Consider the following 22571-nt stretch of genomic DNA (forward strand, 5'->3'; position numbering starts at 1 on the left):
CTGTTAGGCCAAATACTACGGGAGGAGCAATATAGTTGTTGTTGGAGCAGTAGTGGCCTCGTGTTGTTGTGGCAATTAAACTACATCTTTTACTACTAAAAGGCAATAATAACATATTCACAACTGATTCAATTACTTTAAAGCAACATTTAAATACTCTGTGTTCTAGAAGGTGAGTTTTCAGAAGCCGTAAACTCCTACTTCAGTAAAAGTTATAGATTAAGCACAGCTTCAATGTTGATATTCTGAATACAATTCAATATTTTGTAAAGCAGTCTTAATTTAAGTGTAATAAAATAATTGTAATTATTTTTATTATTAATATTCCTTCTGAGAAAAGAGGCTATGAACTTTTATGAAGAAGAAAAAAAGATCAAATTCCCCGAAGAAGCTATAGACACTTGTATTGAAGTAATCTTTTGTCAAGGTCCTCCACTGTAGGTCAGCAGTCGTATCTTTAGGGACAATTGTAGGAAAGTTCTATTTAAAGAAGTCCTCAGATTTGCAACAAGTCTTGGATCAGTTGGCTTGCGTGTGACGTTTCCTTCAACGCAAATTAACCCTGGAGAGACCCAGGTGTTATGCAAATGAAGGTAATTGGCATTTCCTGCCATTGAGAAAGTAACCTCCGCACTCTCCATAAAAGAGCTGCGTGGATCTGAATCCTTTCACTGTTTGTTAAACAGTATTGCGCTCAGTGAGAACCAGTTTATCCAGTCTAATGAGGCGAGTGTTTCCGTCAAGCTCGGAAAAATTACATGGTATTTCCGTTTCAAAATTTCACAATAAAAGAATAATTAAGCCTCGCTTTTTTTTAGTCTAGGCTACTACACTATATGACTACATTTTTATTATTGAGTAAGTTTTCACGAAGAAAACAACTTATATTTTGGTTGGTTATTTGGTTTGTGAACCACATTTAAAAACATATTTCTAAGCATTTTTTGGATGCAGGCTATAATTTTGTTTTACTATCAAAAAATTGTTAGCAGACATCTTAGTATCAAAAATGATTCAACAAAAACTGAATCCCTACTTAAGCCTTTGGTGTGCTTCTTTTCTCACCAACAGAGTCCAGTTGGTAAAGGTGAAAAACATTGTTTTGTCTATCAGGACTAATGTTGGCGCTCTGTGAGTTCCGCTGTACTTTTCACTTTTTATACAGATGATTGTCAGTCAGATAATCAAAATCAGTACATTCGGAAGTACTCTGATGACACAGCTCTGATTTCTATGTTAAGTAACTCTGGTGACCCATGGGCTGCACCAACATGCTGAACAAAATAGCTGCGTGATCAACACGCCTTAGAGATCAGAAAACAGAAAACAGAGGAAATTGTATTTGGTTTACTTACAAGGCTCCTACTTTCATTCATAATGAAAAAAAATCAAGCAAGTGTCATTTTATAAATATTTGGGTATAATGATTGATCATTCCTGGATCATTTTCTGTCCTGGAAAGATCACATTGATTACATCTGTAAAAAGAAAATAATTTATTTCTTTGCTTACTGGGCTCTTTTGGGGCGAGTCGACAGATTCTGGTTTTGTTCTATACTTCTGTGTTTCTCAGGGGTCTAATATACTATAATATATGGTATTGTAACACTTCAGTGTGTCTGAAGTCTAAACTGCTCAAACAGTTCAACATCTGGTCAAAGATTATAGGCTAACCAATGCAAAGACTCTGATCCTGACCACATGCTGAAAACAGAAAATGAATTATTACCATCAAACTGGGGATACAGGGTATGTTTTAAAAAGTTTAAACTGATACCATCTGTTGTTTACCATTTAATTCTAAAACTGAATGTGGACCTGAATCCTTGAGCAAAGCAAATTGAATTGGCTTTTTATGCCTTTATTGGACAGATAGGACATAGTTGGAAAATCAGGGAGAGAGTATTGGGAATGACATGCAGGAAAGGAGGCACAGTTTGGAACCTTGGCCGCTTTAAGTACTGCAGCCTCCATGCTTGGGTCGCGCGCACAAACCACTGCACCACCAGCGCCCCTTATCTTAATTTTCATGGATATTTGCAGAAAGATTCAGATGATTTTTTTTTTTTTAATAAAAACGACTAACTCAATGGCAAACTGACTCTGAGATTTAAAAAAAAAAACGGGGACGGAACCTTTTCAGTTATTCATTAAATTAAATGTACGTCGCAAAATCCTTGAGCTTTTATTTTGAAATACACTTATGTGTCCCTTCTAGTGTAATCGGTTCTTTCTGCAGGTAACTTGATCGTGTATCAGCGTGACTCGTCCTGGGGCGGGCTGGCAGAGGGAGGAGGGAGTGTCTGCAGGGTGCAGCAGCAGCAGCAGCCTGACGTCTTCTTAGTTTGATGACTTGGGGGGGAAAACACTGACAACAGCTCAGCAGGCGAGAACGTCGAGGAGAAAACTGAGAGACAATTTTCTTTTGTAACTTCTTCCCACTTCCCTCCCCCACCTGTATGACTACGTGAAGACAAAGGTAAAAGAAAACTTTGTAACGTTACTGATAATGAAATTTAAACATTTCAAACGTTCTGGTAAAAAGTTCATAGAGCTACTGTTAAGAGCAGGTGCATCATATGTATGAGGTATTTTACTGCAGCCTGTTAAATATAACGTGATCCTAAATGTGAGTATTCTCACTTGTATCCTTACTAATAAAATCAAACAGCAGACTTGGGGACTGATACATGTAAAGTTACATTCATTTATCTCACTTTCCATTGTCCAGCTGCAGCTGTCACACTACTGGTTCAATGACTGGGAGTTCAGTGTTGACGTGGTAATAAGTAACTTATTAACAATCCTTAACTTAACACTCGAGATGTAACTTCGCACATTTACAATCATCTGCGTTATGTTATATCGTGAGAATTGAACCTTTGGGGACCTTGAAGCTTCTCACAGCATTAGGCTACTTAGAAGTACATAATTAATACTCTGGACATCAAAATGAAAAGTACCTACTGTAAGTCAACGTTAGCATTGGATGGCTAACATTCACTGGAGGTAAACAAGGAAAATCCCCCAAATTTCCCACAAGCTACAGCAAGTGATTTTTCACTAATGTCCCGAGGTTACTGAATGTTGCCTTAACTAAATAAGCAACAACAAAAAAATCCTCTTTCAACTGCAGATTTCTCTGCCAGACAGTGTTTGTTTCTCAGGAATGCAACGTTAGGAAGAGTTAAACACATTTATCCTGAGTGCAGTTTTTAAAGTTTACTCCCACAAGATCCCATAACACAACATCATGCACACCCAGAGGTGTTATGCTAGAGGTCATTTCAAAACAAATCACATGCATAAAAGACAAGAATGCCCACACTTAACGGAGTAGGTGAATTCACGGTAGCTGTAGATTCAAAATGTTAGAGTGACACAGTGAACATTTTGCTGACACACTGAACTGCACAGTATAAAAGTGTATAGGGTGTGGAGTTACCGGTTTGTACTATAGTCTTACTGGTCAAACCAGAAAACATGCTGCATACAATACCTTTGGTATCTAGTGTTACAAATTGGGGAATGTTACTATAATCTTCTTCACAGGCTGTTTATATGTGGACTGTGTCGAGGTTTTCAGCTTTCACCAAAATGATCATGCGATAGTACTTAAATAGCAGCTTGTTTTACCTGTCAGCGGGTTTCGATTCTATTGAAGATCTGGCTTTATGTTGTTTGTGTTTTTCTGCAGACCATAATGTTGATGACTCATCTGGGCTTCTTTATTCACTGTGTCATACCTGCTGTCGTTCCTTAATTTTAGTAACTTCACTGAAAGTTGGATAAAAAAAAAAGAACACACAAAAACTGCAGACTTGATTTCCGCTGTAAAAAAACCCAAAACATTTAAAAAATGATATTGTGTTATCAGGCCACACTTTTAAGGCTAAAAACGTTGCTAGAACCGCTTTATGTAAAATGCATTTTCAGCATGTTTTAGAGAGATTTGAGTAGTTTATCCTAATCACATGTGCACCACCACTGTTTACTCGATCGGTGCAAAGTGACGACGAAATGATCAAAGATCCTCAGCAGAGGCTGGTATCACTCAGATATGATAAAGGCTGATTGTGGATCTAACTTTTCAAGGGTCCTGTACTGATGTATTGAATAAAAACAACAGATCTCTGTTTCTCAGAGATTTTTAGACAATGGAAAGACTTATGGATTTAGTTGGATTTGAAGTGTTCTTTAAAGCTGCCTCTGTCAACTTGAAAGTATCAACCTGATGAAAGAGGTCGAGCATTGATTGTGTAATAGACTGTTTTCTTTATTGTTGGGGGGGGGGCACAATGGCCCACCAACATCTTGCCACTTTTAAATTGTAATGTTGTTCGATTTTTAAAAAGGATTAATCAACCTAGTAGTAGATCTAAAATATGGGATAATTCTATGATGGTGGGGGTTAATTTAATGTTTTCTAATGTGCTCATTAATTTGGATAATTTTTAACGAAGAAGAAACAGAGAAAAATAGATCAACATCTAGACCAACCAGACCTGTCCAGTGATCTATATAACAACAAAACTGACTATGTCCTCACTCAGAGAAGTAATGTTTTTATTTTTATTTAAATGTGTAGTTTGCAGTATGTTAACAGTTCTTCTCCTCTTTTCTTTAAGCGGCTCAGTCATGGAGAGCTCCATAAAGACTTCCCCAAGTGCTGGCATCTCTCCACCGAGGCCGCCTCTGACCCCCAAACCTCGGCTTGCTCCGAAGCCCTTCTCCCTGCAGAAGAACTCGAGCATTCGCTCCATCAATGCTCCAAAGACGGTCAGCGCAACCACGAGAACAACGTCGCAGAAGACTTTACCCTCCCCTGCTCAGCAAACCCCCACCTCTGATTCCACACCCAGCGCTGTGAGTGTGCTGAACACCAAAAATCAAGAAAAGACAGATACTATTGATTCTGGTGTTGGAAAATCTGAGCCTTCCTCACAAACCTCTCCACCCAAAGAAACACCCAAGTCTGACCTAATCGAGAAGGACGATGTCATCCAAATAAACAACAAAGCATCTGCAGTTATTGTGCCTGAACCTGAACAGATCGATGGAAAAAAGAAAGAAGAAGAAGAAGAATCTCCGACTTCTGTGGTCAAGAAGCTCGAAGACTCAGGTAGTGACGTTTCCTCGGCAGCCGATCCCAAATATCACTTGGGTAGCATCAGGAAGCGCCTGCCCACCGAGCTCACCTCCAAGTTTGAGTCAGGCGGCCCGTGTTTGCCCCCCCAGCCGAGTAAAAACACCCCAACAATCAAAAACATAGCAAGCAAGCCAGAACCTTCAGATCCGGAGGAGAACCAGAGAGCATCAGAGCCATCAAACACGGAGAGTGATGAAGGAGGACTGAGGGAGGACTATGGTGGAGGAGGCAGTATAAAACGCAGAATCAGTATGTTGTTTGACTCTTCATCGAGGCCAGAGGTCATGGCAAAGAAAGAGGAGCCGGAAATTGTCAATGGTACCGGAGGAGTGAAAGAAAGAATTAAAAACTGGGTCACAGACACTGAAGCTGAGAAGAAGCCTCAAGTTGTACAGAGAGGTCGCTCGAAGAGGTGAGCTATCCTCCCTTTAACTCTCATGTTTCATGCTTGGGGATGTGTTCAGACACGAATAAAAGAAAAACCGCATTCTCTTGCGAGTCCAATCAAGCAATATATTTATTGAAATGTTAAGTATGAGTTGTATTGTTTGGACATTGGCCATTTTCACTCCTGATTTATCTTCTCCTGTCAGATAACCGCAATTGATGATTCAAAGCTTTTCTTTGTTTGAACTTGGGGCTTTCAGTATCACAGATACAATCTGCAGTGTGCAAAGCAACTTTTTTTCTGCACTTTCCATCGAGCGAGAGAGAGAGAGAAAGGTCTCACTGTTTCTGTGAAAATGTGATGAAGTGATAAGTGCAGGTCTAGAACTGTTCTGGCAGGAACGATGAGCACCACTGTCCTTATTTTCTCTTCATCTTCTTTCTTGCTGTGCGTTCTCTGGGCATGGAGTTGGTAGTGAATGTTTCACTCTCCTGTACTCGCGACATCATGATTGGTCAGACTTATTTACTGCACTATTATTTGTTTGTCTGACTCAGTTCAAAGTGTCCAAAACTCATAATTAACACCTGGACTCTGCAATCACTGCTGGTTGCCTGGCAACAAACCTCACCGTGATGACAAGACTCTAGAAAGTCAGAGCGCCTGGTCAACATAGACTATCAGCTTGTCCCTCTCTGTTAAACAACAGAAAGTGTCTTTCTGACCCTGTGGATGTGTATCACATTTACACCCATTCACACCACTATATGACTTACAGCGTCTTGCCTAAAGGAACTTCAACATTAGACTTGTGATCGAGCTGCCAACCTTTCAGTTGAAACCACAATGACCCACCAACGTCGTATCACTTTTAAATTGAAATGTTTTTCAATTGGAAAAAAAAAAGTTAATTAATCAGCCAGCCTATAGTCGGTCTAGTACAACATTTTATTGTATGTTTCAGCACTGCAGTGTCATATATGATTTGCCAATGATTAAACTAATGTTAAAATGTGCTTCATAGCCATCATTTAGCGTTCCTTTCCCTCTCTTTGGCTGTACGTTTTTTTCCACTCTCTGTGTATCAGCCGGTAGCTGATGGCTAGCAGGTGCTCTGTCTTATGAGTAAACCCTATGTATCCAGTCATTCATCTGATAAGTCACATTTAGATTGTAAGCATGGATTTATCTACTGTGTTCAATGATGATGAACATGTGACTCAATGGTGAGAAGTTAGCTTCTAGGAACATTTCTTCACTTTTGGACTGAGCCATTTTATTTGTATGCTCATTCATGCTCAGCTTAACTATTAAGAATAACTCCATTTAAGTATCATACTCCTTCAGACATGAACTCAACCATTACATGTTTTTTCTTCCTCTCTGACAGTTTTGAGCCAGGAACTGCTCCATTAGAAGTGGAAACACCTGAAAAACCAAATGTTGAGCCCCCTGCCAGCAAGACATCGCCCAGTGAGACGGTGGATCATTCTTCAAGAGTGTCACCTGCTGAACAACCTACAGACACCCCGACGGAAACATCCAAACGGGCGAGTACAGGAAAGGAGCCATCGGAAATCTTGGGAGACGCATCAAAAGTGCAGAACAAATCAAACGAGGGGGAAGTCCAGTTACGAAACCGCAGCCGATCAGCCACTGACGAGGGAGACTCAGCTGCCGGTCGAGGTCTGCAGCGCGTCAAACGCCGCTCTGTTCACTTTGGTGTGGTGGAGAGAGATGATGGAGGGCCTCCCGTGCCCCTGGGCTCAGACCCTGATTCCAGCGAGGAAGAGGAGGAACCAAAGGATGACACTAAGGAGGAAATCCCCGAGTCAATACCAGTCTACAGGAGAGTGGGGTCATTTCAAAAGAAGAATGATGAGGCGCAAAGGGAAGAAGAGGAACAACTGAAACACCTGGAATTTGAAAGGAGACGGAGAACAGAGGAGCACGAACAGGCGCGACTTCAGATCGAGCAGGAAGAAGAGAGGGAGAAAGAAGAGGCAAGGCAGCGGGAGGAGGAAGAAAAGGAACGAGTGAGGCTGAGGGAGGAGGAAATGGAGAGACAGCGGAAGGAGGAATATGAAAGAGAGAGGTTAAAAGAAGAAGAGAGAGCCAGGGCAAAGCAGAGAGAAGAAGATATGGAGAGGGAGAGGCAGATGGAGTTGATGCTGAAGAGACAGAGGGAGGAGGAAAAAGAAAAGGCGAGACAAGAAGAGGAGAGACTCAAAAAGGAACAGGAGGAGAGGGAGAAAGAGAGACTGAGGGAGGAGGAGAGACTGAGGGAGGAAAGAGCAAGACAGAGGCTGAGAGAAGAGGAGAGGGAGAGAGAGAGGGAGTTGATGTTGCAGAGACAAAGGGAGGAGGAAAGAGAGAGGGCAAAACAAGAAGAGGAAAGGGAAAAACAAGAGGAGGAAGAAAGGACAAAAAAGAGATTAATGGAGGAGGACAGGCTGAGGGAGGAAAGAGAAAGACAGAGGCTGAGGGAAGAGGAGATGGAGAGACTGAGGGAGGAAAGAGAAAGACAGAGGCTGAGGGAAGAGGAGATGGAGAGACTGAGGGAGGAAAGAGAAAGACAGAGGCTGAGGGAAGAGGAGATGGAGAGACTGAGGGAGGAAAGAGAAGAGGAAAAGAGACTTGTCCGTGAACAAAATGAACAAAAAGTTGAGAAAAAACGGAGAGAGGAGGAAATTAACATAGAGAAGCAAAGAGAAGAGGAGTGGGAGAAAGAGTGGTTGAAAAAGACGGAAGAGTTGGGAGGGAGAGAAAAAGAAGAGGAGACGGGAAGAGAGACAGAGTTGATGTGGCAGAGGCGAAGACAAGAGGAGATGGAGAAAGAAAGGTTAAGAGAAGAGGCGGAGGAGAGGGAGCAGAAGAGGCTTAGAGAGCAGCAAGAAAAGGAAGAAATTGAGAGAGTGAGGGAAATAGAAGTTGAGAGACGAAGAGAGGAGGAGAGAAGGGAAGAGGAAAGGAGGAGACGGATCGAGATAGAAAGAGTGGAAGAGCTGGAGAGGAAAGTGAAAGAGGAGTTGGAAAGAAAGCGAGCAAAAGAAATGGAAGAAAAGCGAAGGTTAGAAGAAGAGAGGCAAAAACAAAAAACACTCTTAAGTAGCTTTGACTCTGAAGGTGCTCCTCCAAAGGTAGAATCCCCCTCTGTAAAAATGTCAGAGAGTCAAATAGAAGTAGCTTACGATGACTTCTCCGTCAAACAGCCTCTGAAGGATTTGGATTTTGAGGACTTCTCCGTCAAACCAAAGAGATGGGGATCACAGGCTAAAGCAGAAGCTACTCCTGTCGCCCAAAGACGGGAAGAGGATCCTGCCGAGAAACGAGGAGTGGAAGCCACGATGCCAACGGAAGTCAGCCAGGGAGAAAATAAAGACCCAGAGAGCACACTGCCCACATTAACCCAGAAAAGTCCTGTGGAAGAGGAGGTGGTACAGCTCATCTCCATAAAGTTTGTAGAAGAGGAAAGGGTGGTGGAGAGGGAGAGGGATGTGAAGGAAGTGAAGGAGGTGGTGGAAGAGGAGACGAAGCAAGAGGAAGACGACACGCAGGAGGTAAACACTTCTTGGATTCCTTTTTTTTTTACTTCCATAACTTTTCATGTTGATTCGCTGTGAGGGTGAGGTTAGGAAAAGACACAGGCGTGTACATGCAAATGTGCTTCTTTTTTTTCTTTTTTTTTTCTTCCTATGAATCACATCAGCCTGGCAGAAACACACACACACACCTCACCTGCACTAACACATCGCATTTCCTGTAGCCCGGTGAGAAGCATCTTGTTTTACTTGCTTCAGTCTGATCAGTCACTGCTTAAGAGCTTGAGTGTGTGTGTGTGTGTGTGTGTGTGTGTGTGTGTGTGTGTGTGTGTGTGTGTGTGTGTGTGTGTGTGTGTGTGTGTGTGTGTGTGTGCGCGCATTTAGGTGTGACACTAGGCGTGAGTAATAAATCAAGCACAGCCTGAAAGATACTTCTACATGCCAAGTGTCAGTGGTATTAAGTGGTTTTATTCACAGCTTCCATCTTTATAACATTTCAAATTCTCAGAGTGAAGAGTGTAGCGTTAGGAGGTGTGACAGTAAAAAGAAAAAAACAAACATTGTTTTGATCTGCATTGTTTTCAGTTTGTGTCAGTTCACTCATAGTTGTTATATCAAACCGTATATAAACCCTTCATTGTTGCGTGTGTTTACGTAACAGGAAGACATCTAACAGAAAGCAAAGTGCAGCTACTTTCACTTTAGCCTGACTCAAAACACTTGACTTGTCTTTTAGAGCACAAAACACTTTAAATAGAACATGATGGCGTGGCTTTATGAAGGAGTGAGAGATTATTTCTCATGGACGTCTTGGATTAGTTATCTCCAGCAGTTATGGGTGAGTCTTTCTCGAAAGGTTTCGTAATACAGGAGCGTTGTTTTGAAACAAGTACAGCAATCTCAGGCAGGATCACGGAGATTTAGAAAAAGCCTGTGTGATTTACCCTAACCCTAACTGATGCCATCCATACATTTAGCTTTGCATAAAAAACACAAAACAGGTTTTTCCAGTTCTGGTTTTATTTGCAGTTCTATCTAAAATGTTTTGGGCTGTTTGTTTCTTTTGCACTTCTGCCAAAGGGAAATTTTCCATCTAGAACAACAATTTAATCTTATCTCTCATCTCATTTCGTCTCATCTCGATTATTATTTGTCTCCCACTTCCTTTAGTTGTTGCTTTCAGTATTTAGACGTAGCATAGCTTTCCATTTTCCACCTGATTTTCTAGCTTTATGCTCGGCTTGGCTGTTTCATACAGTAAAAATAAATAAAGAGTGAGTGTTGAGCAGAAATGACAAAGACTCAAAGTCATCCTTGAAATCACTGGATACTGAAAACAGACTTACTTTTAACCATTAGAAGTATCTCTGTTAATTTCCCTATTAACCCTAACCCCAAAACTATACCAAGGTATATAATGGTAAAGTATAAGTAGTGTATCAGTATTTGCTATGAATGCTGTGATATGGGATCTCTTCCATTTTGCCATTATCGAGTTTTGATTCTGTCCATTAATCTGATTTGATAAGTAAGCTGGCTTCTTCGAAGTTTGTTTTATGTTTCAGTAGAAGCCCAGTGTATCATGTCTAGGTCTAACTTTTGGGCGTTCCCATAAAAGAACATCATCACTGTTCAGTCTGACTGAAGTATTTTAATCACTTTAGGGTTCTAAAGATTTATTTATGTTGAGGGGAGATGTTTTTTTCTCTCTCACTGTAAGTCAACGAGACAAAAGTACAATTAACTTGTACAAAATTACGCACCTAAGAAGACTTAAAAACAAGAAAAAGGACACCAACATGATTGACTATATGAACTAAGATTACACTTGAAAACATACATGAATATTGAATATCTCAGCCTGACCGTGGGTTGGAGAATTGACTGCACTTTACTTTAAAAGAGAGACAGCGTCAGACCCAAACAGTTCAAGGCAAACAGAGCTGCAGACAGTAACTATGAAGAGTAAATAAACTGCTAACATAAGTTCACCACCTGTTTGCACATTCAACATTTTTGCAAAGTTAATGAAAATAGACCCCCCCTAACCGTTTGTGTGGATCTTTGTGATATCATGTCTCTGTTTGCTGCTCGCAGTAAGTTACAAAAATTGTGTACAACTCTGTTTTTTTACCACATGGTGGTGCTGCAGCTTCTTTTAAAAAATCACTTCCTTATTCTACAGTACAGAATACTACACCTTTAGCTTACATGGAGCACCTTACTCTGTAATTATAACACTCACCCGCGTATGTTAAAATATGAAATGCAGTCATTTCTGTGCTCCAAGGAAACCTTTGCTGCAGATGCTCTATAGTGCAACAGAGAAAGGGTTTTGTTTTTTTTTTGTCTTTGTCACAAGCTACCCACTCAAAGACAGACACAGACAGACAGATGGATCTTATAGTGTGAAGAGGTGAGATGTTATGTGGTCATCATGTCCTCATTTGGATCTGGTCAACAGGGCAGCATGTCAAAATGTCCATACATGGTGCCCCTTTCCCAGTCTCTTTCTCTCTCCTATCTCTCCACCCCATTCTAGGAGAGCTCATCCCCCCCCCCCCCCAGACACACACACACACATACTTTCTGCCACTCTTACAGACAAAAGAGGATGGGCTAAAGCACAGACAAGTTTTCATTCTTGCTGTAATCTAGTGGTCCCTGTTGATCCCGCTTTTATTTCAACTCTCCAAAAGTCTTCCTGTTTTCTGCTGGTCCCTCTGCCTTTTGCTCTCACAAAGAGCTGCTTCATCCAGTTACCTGCATGTACCTACAGGGGAGCACTGAAGCCTGTTGCAGAGAGCGGCGCTTCACAGCCGACCACACCTTCCTTCTTTTGGGATTTTCAGAGAACAGTGCTCTGCTTTGTTTTGACGTGCTCTGACATCACCCAGGTCGAAAGGAGATAAAGGATCTGCTCTACTTTACTTTGCCCTGCTTTGGATGTTTGGAGTGGCCGATATTTCTCATATTTCTGGGGGTTTTTTTCCCCCTCAATGAAAAATGGAGATGTGATGTGAGCAGGGATGTAGTTGAACAAGCAAAGAGGCTTGACTGTGGCAGAAACAAGTCTCGACAAAAGAAAGACACGAAAGAGGTAACCGTCGAGATATTTTTTTGTGCAGGACGAAACTTTTTTTTCTTCCTTTTTTTTTTCTTCTCTTGAAGCAAAGAGACCTCTGTCAGTGTCTTTAAATAGACTAACATGTGAAGATTAGTGAGTCTTTTTACGGACTGCTTCTGGATGTCACATCCATCATTGTGAACGCTGCTGCGGAATAATGTTGTCACAGTGTCAACACATGCCCTCTCAGACTGTTTACCTCTTTACTGAAAGCAAATAATAGACTGTTCCAGGAAGTTTGTGCGGACTATAACAATATGGAGATAGAGGAGGAATCCAGTTCAATGAACATATGGACACTCTGCCGTTTTGGATGACGTCAGACACTTTTAAACTTTGTGCTTCCTTTACTGGCAGCTCTCTAAAAATGACAAATGAGAGCAGGATCATAGACACAGCTTCCTGATTCACTCAAACATCAAACACACCTCAGTGTCTGTGGTGACGCCGATTCCAATGGTGTCCTTAGTGGCTGTACAGCCATCAGTTTGAGGGGTTTTTTTTTCCAACATGCAGTACTTTGGAGGGAAACTGTCGGCTGCCCAGCTGCAAATGGCAGGCTGGGTGGGCAGCATGCGACGCTCCTTGCAAGGGGCTCTGGAGCTGGTGTGGGGCACTGAAGAAGAGAAGCAGGAGGAGGAGGATAGAGGAGAAGAAGAAGAAGAAGAAGAAGAAGAAGAAAGGGGTGGAGATGGCGGAGGACGGTTTCAGAGAGCTGTGTCACCGCTCCGTAGTTTCGCCAGGCGTAGCAGGAGGTCGCTGCGCCGCTTCTCTGTCAGAAGTCGCCAGACTCTGCAGAGAAGAGCCACCGAAAGCTGCTCAGTAAGAGCTGACACAGTTATCCAGCAGATTTCAATGTGCAGGTTTATAATAAGGACCCTCAGCTGCTCTATACAGTTTATAAAAAAAAGGCTCCATGTTTATAGATGACTGCAATTGTAACAAGGGGAGAGGAGAAGGTGTTTTGTTTCAGGAAGGATGCAGGGCCGTGATAAAGTTTCCCATATTTGGTGTTTTATCAGAGCTAATGCATGTTGTGGTGTGTGTCAGCGATAAAACAGAGCGCTGTGACAAAGTGTGGCCTTGTTAGATAAGCTATGGCTGTGCATTTCTGCCCTCTGCATCTGTGACTGCTTTGTGTTGAACAGGAGGTATGCTACCAAGAAAGGCATGGCACCGCAGTGAAACAAGCGGCTATGTTGTCGTTGTCTGGTTCAGAGAGGAGGCAGCTTTCGAGACGCTCACATGCCCATGTCTTTCTTGCTAGATTTAAACTAGTTTACAAGCTGCTTCTTGAACGTGAGTGTGAACAATGTGTGCGTGTGTCAATGCACATGTGGGTTTACACACACACGCACACACACAGGGAAGTAACCTGAAGGCCAGTTTCACTTCATGTAGATGAGCCATCACTTCCTGTTATCGGAGGTGATGTTTTGTTGATAGTCCTAAAGTTAATGTTTAAGGTATCGCCTTGTTTTGGTTTATTCCTGCGACATCTTCAGGGGTTGTAATCCTCTCTGCGCCCCCCCCCCCCCCCCCCCCCCCCCCCCCCCCCCCGCACATTAACAAGCCCTCTTATACATTCCATTGACCCGGAAAAATATGTGATGCAGGTAAACTATAATAAAGCTGCCTCTGTCTCGACTTGCACAGCATACTGTACCTGCATAGTCAGTCAGTCATACACACACACACACACACACACAGGTATACTTTGGTTTAAAAGGTGCTGTTGTTCATGGTTCTTGTGTCTGTACTGCTCTGGGTTGTTGAGTTGTTATCAGGTCCTACACACTGAATGAGGAAACTAAAAGCATGCCTCAATAGATTCTTTATGTGTACCTCTACTTTTCTCTGGGCATGTGTGCAGTTTAAAGCTGCAGTCACATATTTCCTTTACGTTGACACAAGCCTGACAATCTAGTTGATGGAAAAAGACACTCTTTGTACCAACAAACCCAGAGTAAATGATCTGTTTTCCCCCAGCAGTTCAATGTTTGATAAAAAAAACTTAACTGGAATTCAGTAAGACACTCATCAACATGGGTTCAAGTCATAGCTAGCATTAGCTTGTCAGTTAGTGAAAATCATCTGACAGACAGCTTCTGACACGAGCTGGTGGTCATAATGTAGCGTGTAGCTGAGAAAAGAAAAGCTGTTTTCCCTTTAAGAGGCAGTGAAGGTCAAAACACAGCTCTGAGTGGAGTCATTTATAAAAGTGTAGATTTTTAGACAGCGAGAATCAGAAATTTTAAAAAGAATTCTGAAGTTGCTCTGTATCTACTATGTGTGCATAAAGACAACCGTTAGCTTACATGTTCACTTTCTAACTTAAAATGGTGATCATTTGGATTTTTTTGTATCCGTTTCCTTTAAATCAAGGTCGATAACAGGATGTTTAAATTGATGTTTCAAAGAGAAAAAGGTTTTCATTTCTATAAAGAAAAGTTGTTTTCCCTTTTCATTTTAAATATGTGAAAAAGGGGTGCCCTTGTCTATAGCCTCATTGTACTGATGCCAGGAAGTACTCCAAAAAATAAGCACTGTTTTTCTTTTGAAATCACTCGATGATTTTAGAGTCAGATGTTTTACTGCGTATAATCAAGTGAACTTAATTAAACCTAGTTAAATGAAGTGGCTACTTCTGTCAGAACGGTGCCGCAGATCCAGGAGAAATGCATGTCTGTGGACTTGCACCACCTGTAGAACGTAGAGCGTCAGAACAGACGTTGTTTTCCTTTTAGCAGACAAACACAGCCTGTGGTTATCACTAGAAGCCTGTTCTTTCGTGCTGTGGCGTAGCCAGAGAACAGGCGTGCAGATGAAGCTGCTCCGTGAGCTGTGAGTGATAAATGCACTCATGAAGGAGATGTGTGTGACGTCATACAGAGAATAGGCCGTTTTATTTGAGTATTGTTTTGTATCCAGGTAACTATCACACAACACAACACTGGGATGTGCCCCTTGACGAAACTTGAAGTGAGCTAAAAGGAATGTGTATGAGGATGTGAGCTGTGGTTGATTTTGTTTGGAACGTATGGGTGTGTGTGTGTGTGTGTGTGTGTGTGTGTACAAATAGGTGTGCGTGCATACTCATGCTTGTGGTGTTCATTGAGGACAGCCCAGCCTCTGTGACCTGCTCATTAAAAGATGCATGCTCGGCTGGTCCTCAGTTCTCTCGCCCTCTGTAGTTAGCAATCTTGGCTCCGCACACAGTCCACTTTCTCCCTGCCTGAGCTCCACCATGTGCAGACTTTCAGATTAAAAGAGTGTTTACGCGATTGGATTTGATATGTCAAATAAGCAAGTCAACCAAAAGAGAGAGAGAGAGAGCAGCAAGAGGAGCAAGAAACAAACAAAAACAAGATCAGATAAACATTTATTGATCCCACAATGGAAAATGCAGTTTATCCAACGAATGATAGCTCGCTTATTGTCCCCACTGCTTCTGTTAAGTGAGATGTTTTTCCTCATTCTGTTTACATTTGTACTGAATATTCAGTTTTCTGTCTCTCAGACACAGGATAACAGTTATAGCAGAACCGATGAGGACAAAGACACTGATGCCTTGATCGACAGTGACCCAGAGCAGCAGCGTGAGGCCTTCGAGGAGCCATCTCAAATTGGCAGGTAGGAAAGTTGCACTTAAACGTCAGACAAACTCCACATTCTGTGACCAACAGATGTGTGTTCAAGTGGATTCCTTTTCCTCTTTTTTTTCCTCCCAAAAACAGACAGACAGGCAGGATCAGACAAGTTTACAGTGTCATCCTTTCTCTGGATTTCTACTGACAGCATGGCTTCACATATTTGATTCAGAATGAGCACAAATGCAAACACAAGCCTGATAGCTGTGTTACGTTACAGTGTGAAAGAACAAGTTTAGCTCTTGTTTCCTTCAGTGTAACCACTGATAAGCACGTGAATGTGAAACCATAACAACTTTTCCTTTTGTAGGTTTACAACTGGACTTCACATTTAGACATTTTTCTGAACTTTGTCAGGTCAAAACTTCATTATTCCGTCCAATCAACAGCGTAGTTCACTGTCTTAAAAACTATATGTATTTTTTAATTACACATAAATAATTCTAAACAGAAATTAAATTAAAAAAAGAAAAGAAAACAGTATTTACATATAGTGTATATAGTGTTTATAATAATAACTAAAATGAAAACAATAATGGTCAAATAGTTTCCTATTTTGTGATGGATTTTTTTCTCATAAATCTTGTGACAGCAAAACCCAGAGTAGCTGCATACTTACTGTTTTTAAGCCCTTACAAGTAGATTGGAGAGTTGAATCATTGTGCCCCCTTGTGGTTATTAGAGCACAGCACAGAAGAGAGAAACTTCGAAGTAGTTGAAGTTAATTTAACCTGATCTGAAATAATAATAACACAGTTAGAATTCACTTTATTTTCTTTCAAAAATAATTTGAATGACATTTTCTTTCTTTTCAGTCCACAGCCTGCGCCTGAGGAAGCCCCTGAGGGCTTCACTGAAGATGAAGTCTCCCCTGAAGATGAAGTCTCCCCTGAAGATGAGAGCTCCCCTAAAGATGTTGATATCACAAATTTTCACTCCGTGGAAGTGCCAGCTCCATTCCCCGAGGTGGGCTATTCTTTTATTTTGAATCCTCCCTCCTTTGTGAGCAGTGGCAGTTTGTTTCTGTATCATTAACTGCATACAGAGTATTTTGATCATTCTGCATGCGTCTGTGCACAGAGCTCCGTTCCTCTCCTTGACACCAGCGTGCAGAAATCGAAGGCAGACCTGGGTAAGAGGCGAATCCGGTCGCGTCCATCAAAGGTGTTTCGTTCGGGTCTGAAGACGAATGAAAGCCCTGACTGGAGGAGTTGTGACACCACAGGTTATTGAAGCATCATCTTATCCGGTCTTCACTGAAGGATAGAGCTCAAGGGATCAACATTTCAGCAAACACTTCTGCTCCGGGCAAACATTATTCTTATGACTGATCTGCGTATTTCAATGTTTTTAGATGAAAAGGAGGTAAAACAAAAGGATTCAGACTCTGAGGAGGAACAGCCACAACTAAAGAAAGTCAGCTCTACTCCTCCCTCTTCTCAGAGAGTCTCCGCCTTCCCTGGTTTGAGTCCTTCAGCCTTAATTGTAAGTTCCGAGTTTAGGAAGAACTTCAGCTGCAATATATCTTATCTCATGCTGCAAATGAGCAACGTTTGAACTAAGCAAAGTGTATTTAACTTGCTCCGAAGGCTCAGCTTAAAAGGAGAACAGGTGGAGGACGGGCTGGAGGAGGAGAGAAAACAGAGGACAACAAGGGAAGGGAAGAGAAAGAAAGCCAAAAAGAGGAAGACACAGGACCATCTCCCTCTCTGCTGTCACGTTCTCCTCGCTCTGCCTCTCATCTAGCGGGGGCTGCACGAGTGCTGCCACCCATAGGTGGCGCGGACACAGGGTAAGAAAAGAGTTTGACTGCCTCAAACCGTTATTCAGAATTGGATGTGCATTTGTTAACATGACATCTCTCTGAACTGTCTCTCTGGTGTGACATTCAGTGTCGTCGCCTCTCCTGCCTGGCTGAAAGAACTCAAGTCCAAGAAACGTCTGAGTCATCATGATGGGGAGGCGTAGCAAGCATCAGGTAGCTAATGTGAAAGCGTTTGGTTATAAAATGTGTAAAACTGAGATTCTTGACTACTTCAAGACAAATTCTGAAAAAAAGTCACAACAGCTGGCATGAAATGTTTTATTTACAGAGGAAAAGCTCTGTGTATGTGACCAATCAAATTAGTCTTTATAGTGTTCACATATTATATAATGTATAACCCTCAAACTGCTCATGAAATATGGACGATTGTTGGACATAAGATGATTGGACATAGAGGAGCATTGAGCACACAAGCTTTGACATTTGTCTTATGCCCGGAATTACTGCTGTCAGAGTGATGGGAGTATCTACGAGGAGTTGTTTGCTTGTGATTCATAACGTAGGGAAGCTGGATACATTTGAGGTGATAGTAAGCGAATGGTTTAAACTTTCAGGCAGTGCTGTCAAGAATACATTTCGTGCAAACTGTGACTAAACTGACAGCAACGACAAAAACATCTCTACAAAGCGTTCTCTTATCCTGATAAGAAATACTCTTTGGGATCTCTGCCAGCAGCTTTATTTTGCTTTTAGTTGCATATAAAGCAAAGTGAAAGGGACACGTCTACATAACAGGGTTATGGCTACCCTGCTAGAATGAAATAAACTTGTGGTTGTGCAGCGTACCAAAGTGTCAACCAAAGTGAGACATGTTGAAGAATTTAATACATTTGATGACTCCTGTCTGTTTTCAAGACTTCCTCCTGAACTATTCTATTTGTCGTTTCCTTCAGGCCACACAGGGATCTTGCTGCTCAGAATGCTGCGTCTGCTGTCAGGTGCCTTGCTGTAATGGCTCTGTGTTGACTTGTTTTGGACCTTTACTGAGAAACGCTGGAGGGAAAAATCTGGCTTTACGGATCGAAGAGGCCATCAAGAACTGTGTTTATCTTGTTGATAAAGATATGTTACCGTTGCTCTGTGCCAAGACTGTGATGTGTTCGTACAAATTTGGTTTCTGTTGTACAGAGGCTTAGTACAGGGGTAATACCACAGTGTAGTTTAAAGCAAAGCCATAGTAGACTGTTTTATTATATGAATGTGCAAACCTATTATTTACAGACTGGGACTAATGACACTCAGCATCCAGCAAGTCCAACATCCACTACACAAAGGACATGTACAGAACATACTGAATATAAATAATGCATTGCAACTTTTGTGTAATTACTATAAATGTGCAAAATGTCTTCAAAATTATCTTTTTAATCACAGATCATCGCAAGTTATCCTTGAAGCACTTTAACTCCCTTTATTTTTGTTTGTTTCTTTTTTTTCTTTCTTTTTTTTTTTTTTTTTTTTTACAAATGATCGTCCACGCAATACCTCTTAACAACAGAATTAAGTGCCTAACTGTAGAAGCAGGGTCAAGGGAATTTATCTTTTTTCTTAAAACTGTATTATCGTTCTGCTTTTTAATGAAATTCCACAAAACTTCATAATGCACTTCCTGTTTTTTATTCAAAACCCCAACTGCTTGTTTGGGCGGCAACAATGAGCAGGGAGAACATTTTTGGCATGCTTTGAGAAAAAATCTTTTGTAAAATGTTTAACTGTGCAAAATGTTTTAATGTGCTCTCGACTATTTTACGTCTTTTTAATGTTCAAAAATGACTTGCTATCAGTGATGTAATCATCTATGATTAACAAACTGTGTGATAAGAGGAAACTGAGGGAATTTTATTAAAAAAAAATTCTATGAAATGCATTCAAGTGTGAATTTTTGGGGCGAAACTTAACTTCTACAGTGTACAAGTCATGAGCAACCACAATGGATGCAGGTTTTCAGATGCTGGATGAAGACAAAAGGTACAGAAAGAGGTAGAAGACAGGAAGCTGGGGGGGGGGGGGGGGGGGGGGGGGGTTAGCTGGGTGGGGCCAATAGTGCTGAGTGAGACTGATCACTGTTCATTCTCTTGGCAGCCAGTCAGTGCATGTGCCCATTATAGGATCATGGTCAGGATGGCAGCATGGGCAGAGCCAGGCAGCGTTTGCCAGTGTGCCAGGGACAGAGGGGCATGCCTATTGAGAAGCAGTGTGATGGACACAATGGGTGCGACAGACTTGCTGCATCAACAGGCTTTTTGCTGCTGTGGCCAGAAATAAACCATAAATACCCCCACTGGCCTCCACCGATTGCTCGCCAGGCCTCCACACCCACAAACACCCTCACACTGAGACGGACAGAAAAGAGAGAGAAAAGAAGGAGAGCGTGGCTTGTACCTGGTGCAGTGAAGCACAAGCCATCCAGGTAAAAGAAATGTAGACCCTCCTTCATTTCATCGTTCCTTTTTCTTCAACTCTCTCTCACGCTCTGTCCATTCTTCTATCTAAACCCAGAGGCTAGCTTATAGTCCTTGGTATGTGCTCTATTCATGTTCTTCTCAGTAGAACAGCTTGAATAAGTATGAATGTGCAACTGTCTTGTGCTTTGGATTTGAGAACAAAATTCCAACCAAACAAAAAACTTTTTGTTTTCTAGAAGTAAATATATATCAAATGTGTCAAATAATATCAATAGACAATGCATTTGTTGTGCTCTGTAGAGGGAATATGACAGAACAACAGGGATCTCCAGACCAGCTGCCTGCAGAGAAGAGCCAAGGAGGAGCTGGAGCCACATATAAGGTGAACACGAACTTTTCTGTTGAAAAAAAAAATATGTTTGTGTTGACATAAAAAACATAAGTCCATGAGTTGGGCTTAAACACAATTTAACTCTTTGTCTGTCTTGCAGTTGACATTTTTTGAGTATGAGAACTTCCTTGGAAAGAAGGTGGAGCTGACTGGTGAATGTAAGGATGCATGGGAGAAGGCACAGAAAATTGGCTCAATCATCGTGGAGTCAGGACCGTGAGTCCTCCTATTTACTTGTATTACCATTATTAGGATTAACATGTGCCTTTTACCGTATATGTAATTATTTCCATTCATATTGTCAGATGGGTTGGGTATGAGCGGCCAGGATACACAGGGGAGCAGTTTGTGCTGGAGAAAGGAGAGTATCCTCGCTGGAGCACCTGGACCAACAGGCAGAACAGCATCATGCTGAGCTGCTTCAGGCCTTTGAAAGTGGTCAGTATTATGAGAGTCACATTAGGTCATGAAACTTTCTGTCAAACATTCTGAAACATGTTTGTTTTTTTCTTCTTCTTCAGGATAGTGCAGAGCACAAGCTGCACCTGTTTGAGAATTCAGGCTTTGAAGGTAGAAAGATGGAGATTGTTGACGACGATGTCCCCAGTCTGTGGGCTTATGGTTTCCAGGATCGTGTGGCCAGTGCTAAGGCTATCAATGGAACGTAAGATGGAACCTTAAATACTATTTACTGAAGATTTCTTTTCAAAAATAATTTAAAATGTGTATATTTTAAGCATAAAACTATGCAGTGCATGATGCAGCCCTTTAACTTTTCCAGAAATGTAATCCTTGATTCTTTCCTCATCCCTCTAAAGGTGGGTTGGATACTCCTATCCAGGCTACAGAGGGCGCCAGTATGTGTTTGAACATGGAGATTTCAAGCACTGGAATGATTGGGGAGCCACTGCACCTCAGATCCAGTCCGTCCGACGTGTGCGGGACATGCAGTGGCACAAGAGAGGGTGCTATATTGCCCCTTCCCCTTCCCCTACACCTCCAAATCCCAATCCCAATCCAAATCCCAATCCCACTCCAAATCCCAACCCTAATCCTAACCCAAAACCCAAACCCAATCCTAACCCTACTCCCAACCCCAAATCCCAAACTCAACCCCAACCTTAGCACCAGAACTCCAGCACCTCCTACACCAACTGGGACAGGACCCAAAGTCCCCAGTCTCTCTCCTGCACAACCTCTTAGTCTATAGAATATCTGACATGCTATTTCTGACTTCTGGAACTGAATTGACAGTAACTGAACATTTAAATCTGTTGGGAATAAAGGTTTTGGCCCTGATTTTAGCTGTCTGAAAATAATTGCATGTGTTCTATTATTCATAAAATGTGTTTTATTTAATTATTTGTTTTGTAATAATCATATTTGAGGCCATTATGCGCCATTCTTGTTCTCTATTACTAAAGAACAGAATTGAAAATAATGTTATTATCGTAAGGTCTATTCCACAAAATGTAAACATATAATAGTGTCAGACAGTATAATTATTACATTAAGGAGGGGGCTGAGTCTTACAATTTATGTATAAAAAGTATAACTTTACGTTTGTTATTTTTTACAAATTATAATTGCATGTATTACTGCATTTTATTGCATCTCTTAGTCATGCACAAATTCAAATATTTTGAAGGTCCTCCAATTAGTGGGATATATCTCCTAACAGCTAATCCTTATAGGAAATTAAATTGTAAGACTTGGTATTTAGATCTCTAATAAATGAAAAATCGTATTCTTTTCTTGGTACACAGTTTCACACGATATAATTAATCTTCTATGGTTTACTTTACTTTGCACGAATCTTTTAAGCTTTCCTTTCTTGAGGAAAACAAACGAGAGACAAAACATGTGTCATTGGTTAAAATAACAAGTAGACCCGCCCATAAAATCCCAGTGACCCAATCAAGCTCCACCTTCATTCAGCAGGCTCGAGAGGGAGGCGACGAACGCGCAAAATTTGAAAGTTGACCGGAAACGACGCTGATAGGGAAGAAAACTGTGTTGCTTAGCATGTCAAGGTTTCCGAGAATATAAAATACATTTATTTAGCTTCTTGCATGGCAGTTAGGTGAGTATTGT

General features: G+C 41.5%; 3 protein-coding genes across 3 annotated transcripts in view; all 3 read left to right on the plus strand.

The window, feature by feature from the left end:
• Positions 1–79: 79 nt before the first annotated feature.
• tnks1bp1 (tankyrase 1 binding protein 1) lies at positions 80–19548 on the plus strand. Its single transcript, XM_079342657.1, has 11 exons — positions 80–172; positions 2240–2479; positions 4629–5561; positions 6928–9097; positions 15727–15839; positions 16672–16822; positions 16937–17081; positions 17211–17341; positions 17446–17648; positions 17749–17834; positions 18575–19548. Exons 3-10 carry the CDS (start codon positions 4639–4641, stop codon positions 17822–17824), a joined length of 3912 nt encoding a protein of 1303 aa, XP_079198783.1. The 5' UTR covers positions 80–172; positions 2240–2479; positions 4629–4638; the 3' UTR covers positions 17825–17834; positions 18575–19548.
• A 247-nt stretch (positions 19549–19795) lies between these two features.
• Positions 19796–21776, plus strand: LOC306822497 (beta-crystallin B3-like). Its single transcript, XM_079341579.1, has 6 exons — positions 19796–20091; positions 20387–20468; positions 20578–20693; positions 20783–20915; positions 20999–21141; positions 21296–21776. Exons 1-6 carry the CDS (start codon positions 19811–19813, stop codon positions 21600–21602), a joined length of 1062 nt encoding a protein of 353 aa, XP_079197705.1. The 5' UTR covers positions 19796–19810; the 3' UTR covers positions 21603–21776.
• A 628-nt stretch (positions 21777–22404) lies between these two features.
• The window catches only part of cita (citron rho-interacting serine/threonine kinase a), a 35573-nt gene continuing 35406 nt past the window's right edge, over positions 22405–22571 (plus strand). Inside the window, exon 1 of the mRNA XM_079342272.1 lies at positions 22405–22560. The gene's annotated coding sequence lies outside the window, so the exon portion shown is untranslated. The remainder of the gene's footprint in view (positions 22561–22571) is intronic.

The sequence above is a fragment of the Symphodus melops genome (genome assembly GCF_947650265.1).
Source record: "Symphodus melops genome assembly, chromosome: 4".
In the NCBI taxonomy this organism is placed as follows: Eukaryota; Metazoa; Chordata; class Actinopteri; order Labriformes; family Labridae; genus Symphodus; species Symphodus melops.

Bases quoted from the DNA above. Each gene is read 5' to 3' on its own strand.
- tnks1bp1 (XM_079342657.1), top strand. From the start codon at position 4,639: ATGGAGAGCTCCATAAAGACTTCCCCAAGTGCTGGCATCTCTCCACCG. The intron at 9,098-15,726 runs GTAAACACTTCT...TCTGTCTCTCAG, and splicing joins AGGAAGACGACACGCAGGAG to ACACAGGATAACAGTTATAG. The intron at 17,649-17,748 runs GTAAGAAAAGAG...TGTGACATTCAG, and splicing joins ATAGGTGGCGCGGACACAGG to TGTCGTCGCCTCTCCTGCCT.
- LOC306822497 (XM_079341579.1), top strand. From the start codon at position 19,811: ATGGGCAGAGCCAGGCAGCGTTTGCCAGTGTGCCAGGGACAGAGGGGC. The intron at 20,092-20,386 runs GTAAAAGAAATG...TGTGCTCTGTAG, and splicing joins GTGAAGCACAAGCCATCCAG to AGGGAATATGACAGAACAAC. The intron at 20,916-20,998 runs GTCAGTATTATG...CTTCTTCTTCAG, and splicing joins GCTTCAGGCCTTTGAAAGTG to GATAGTGCAGAGCACAAGCT.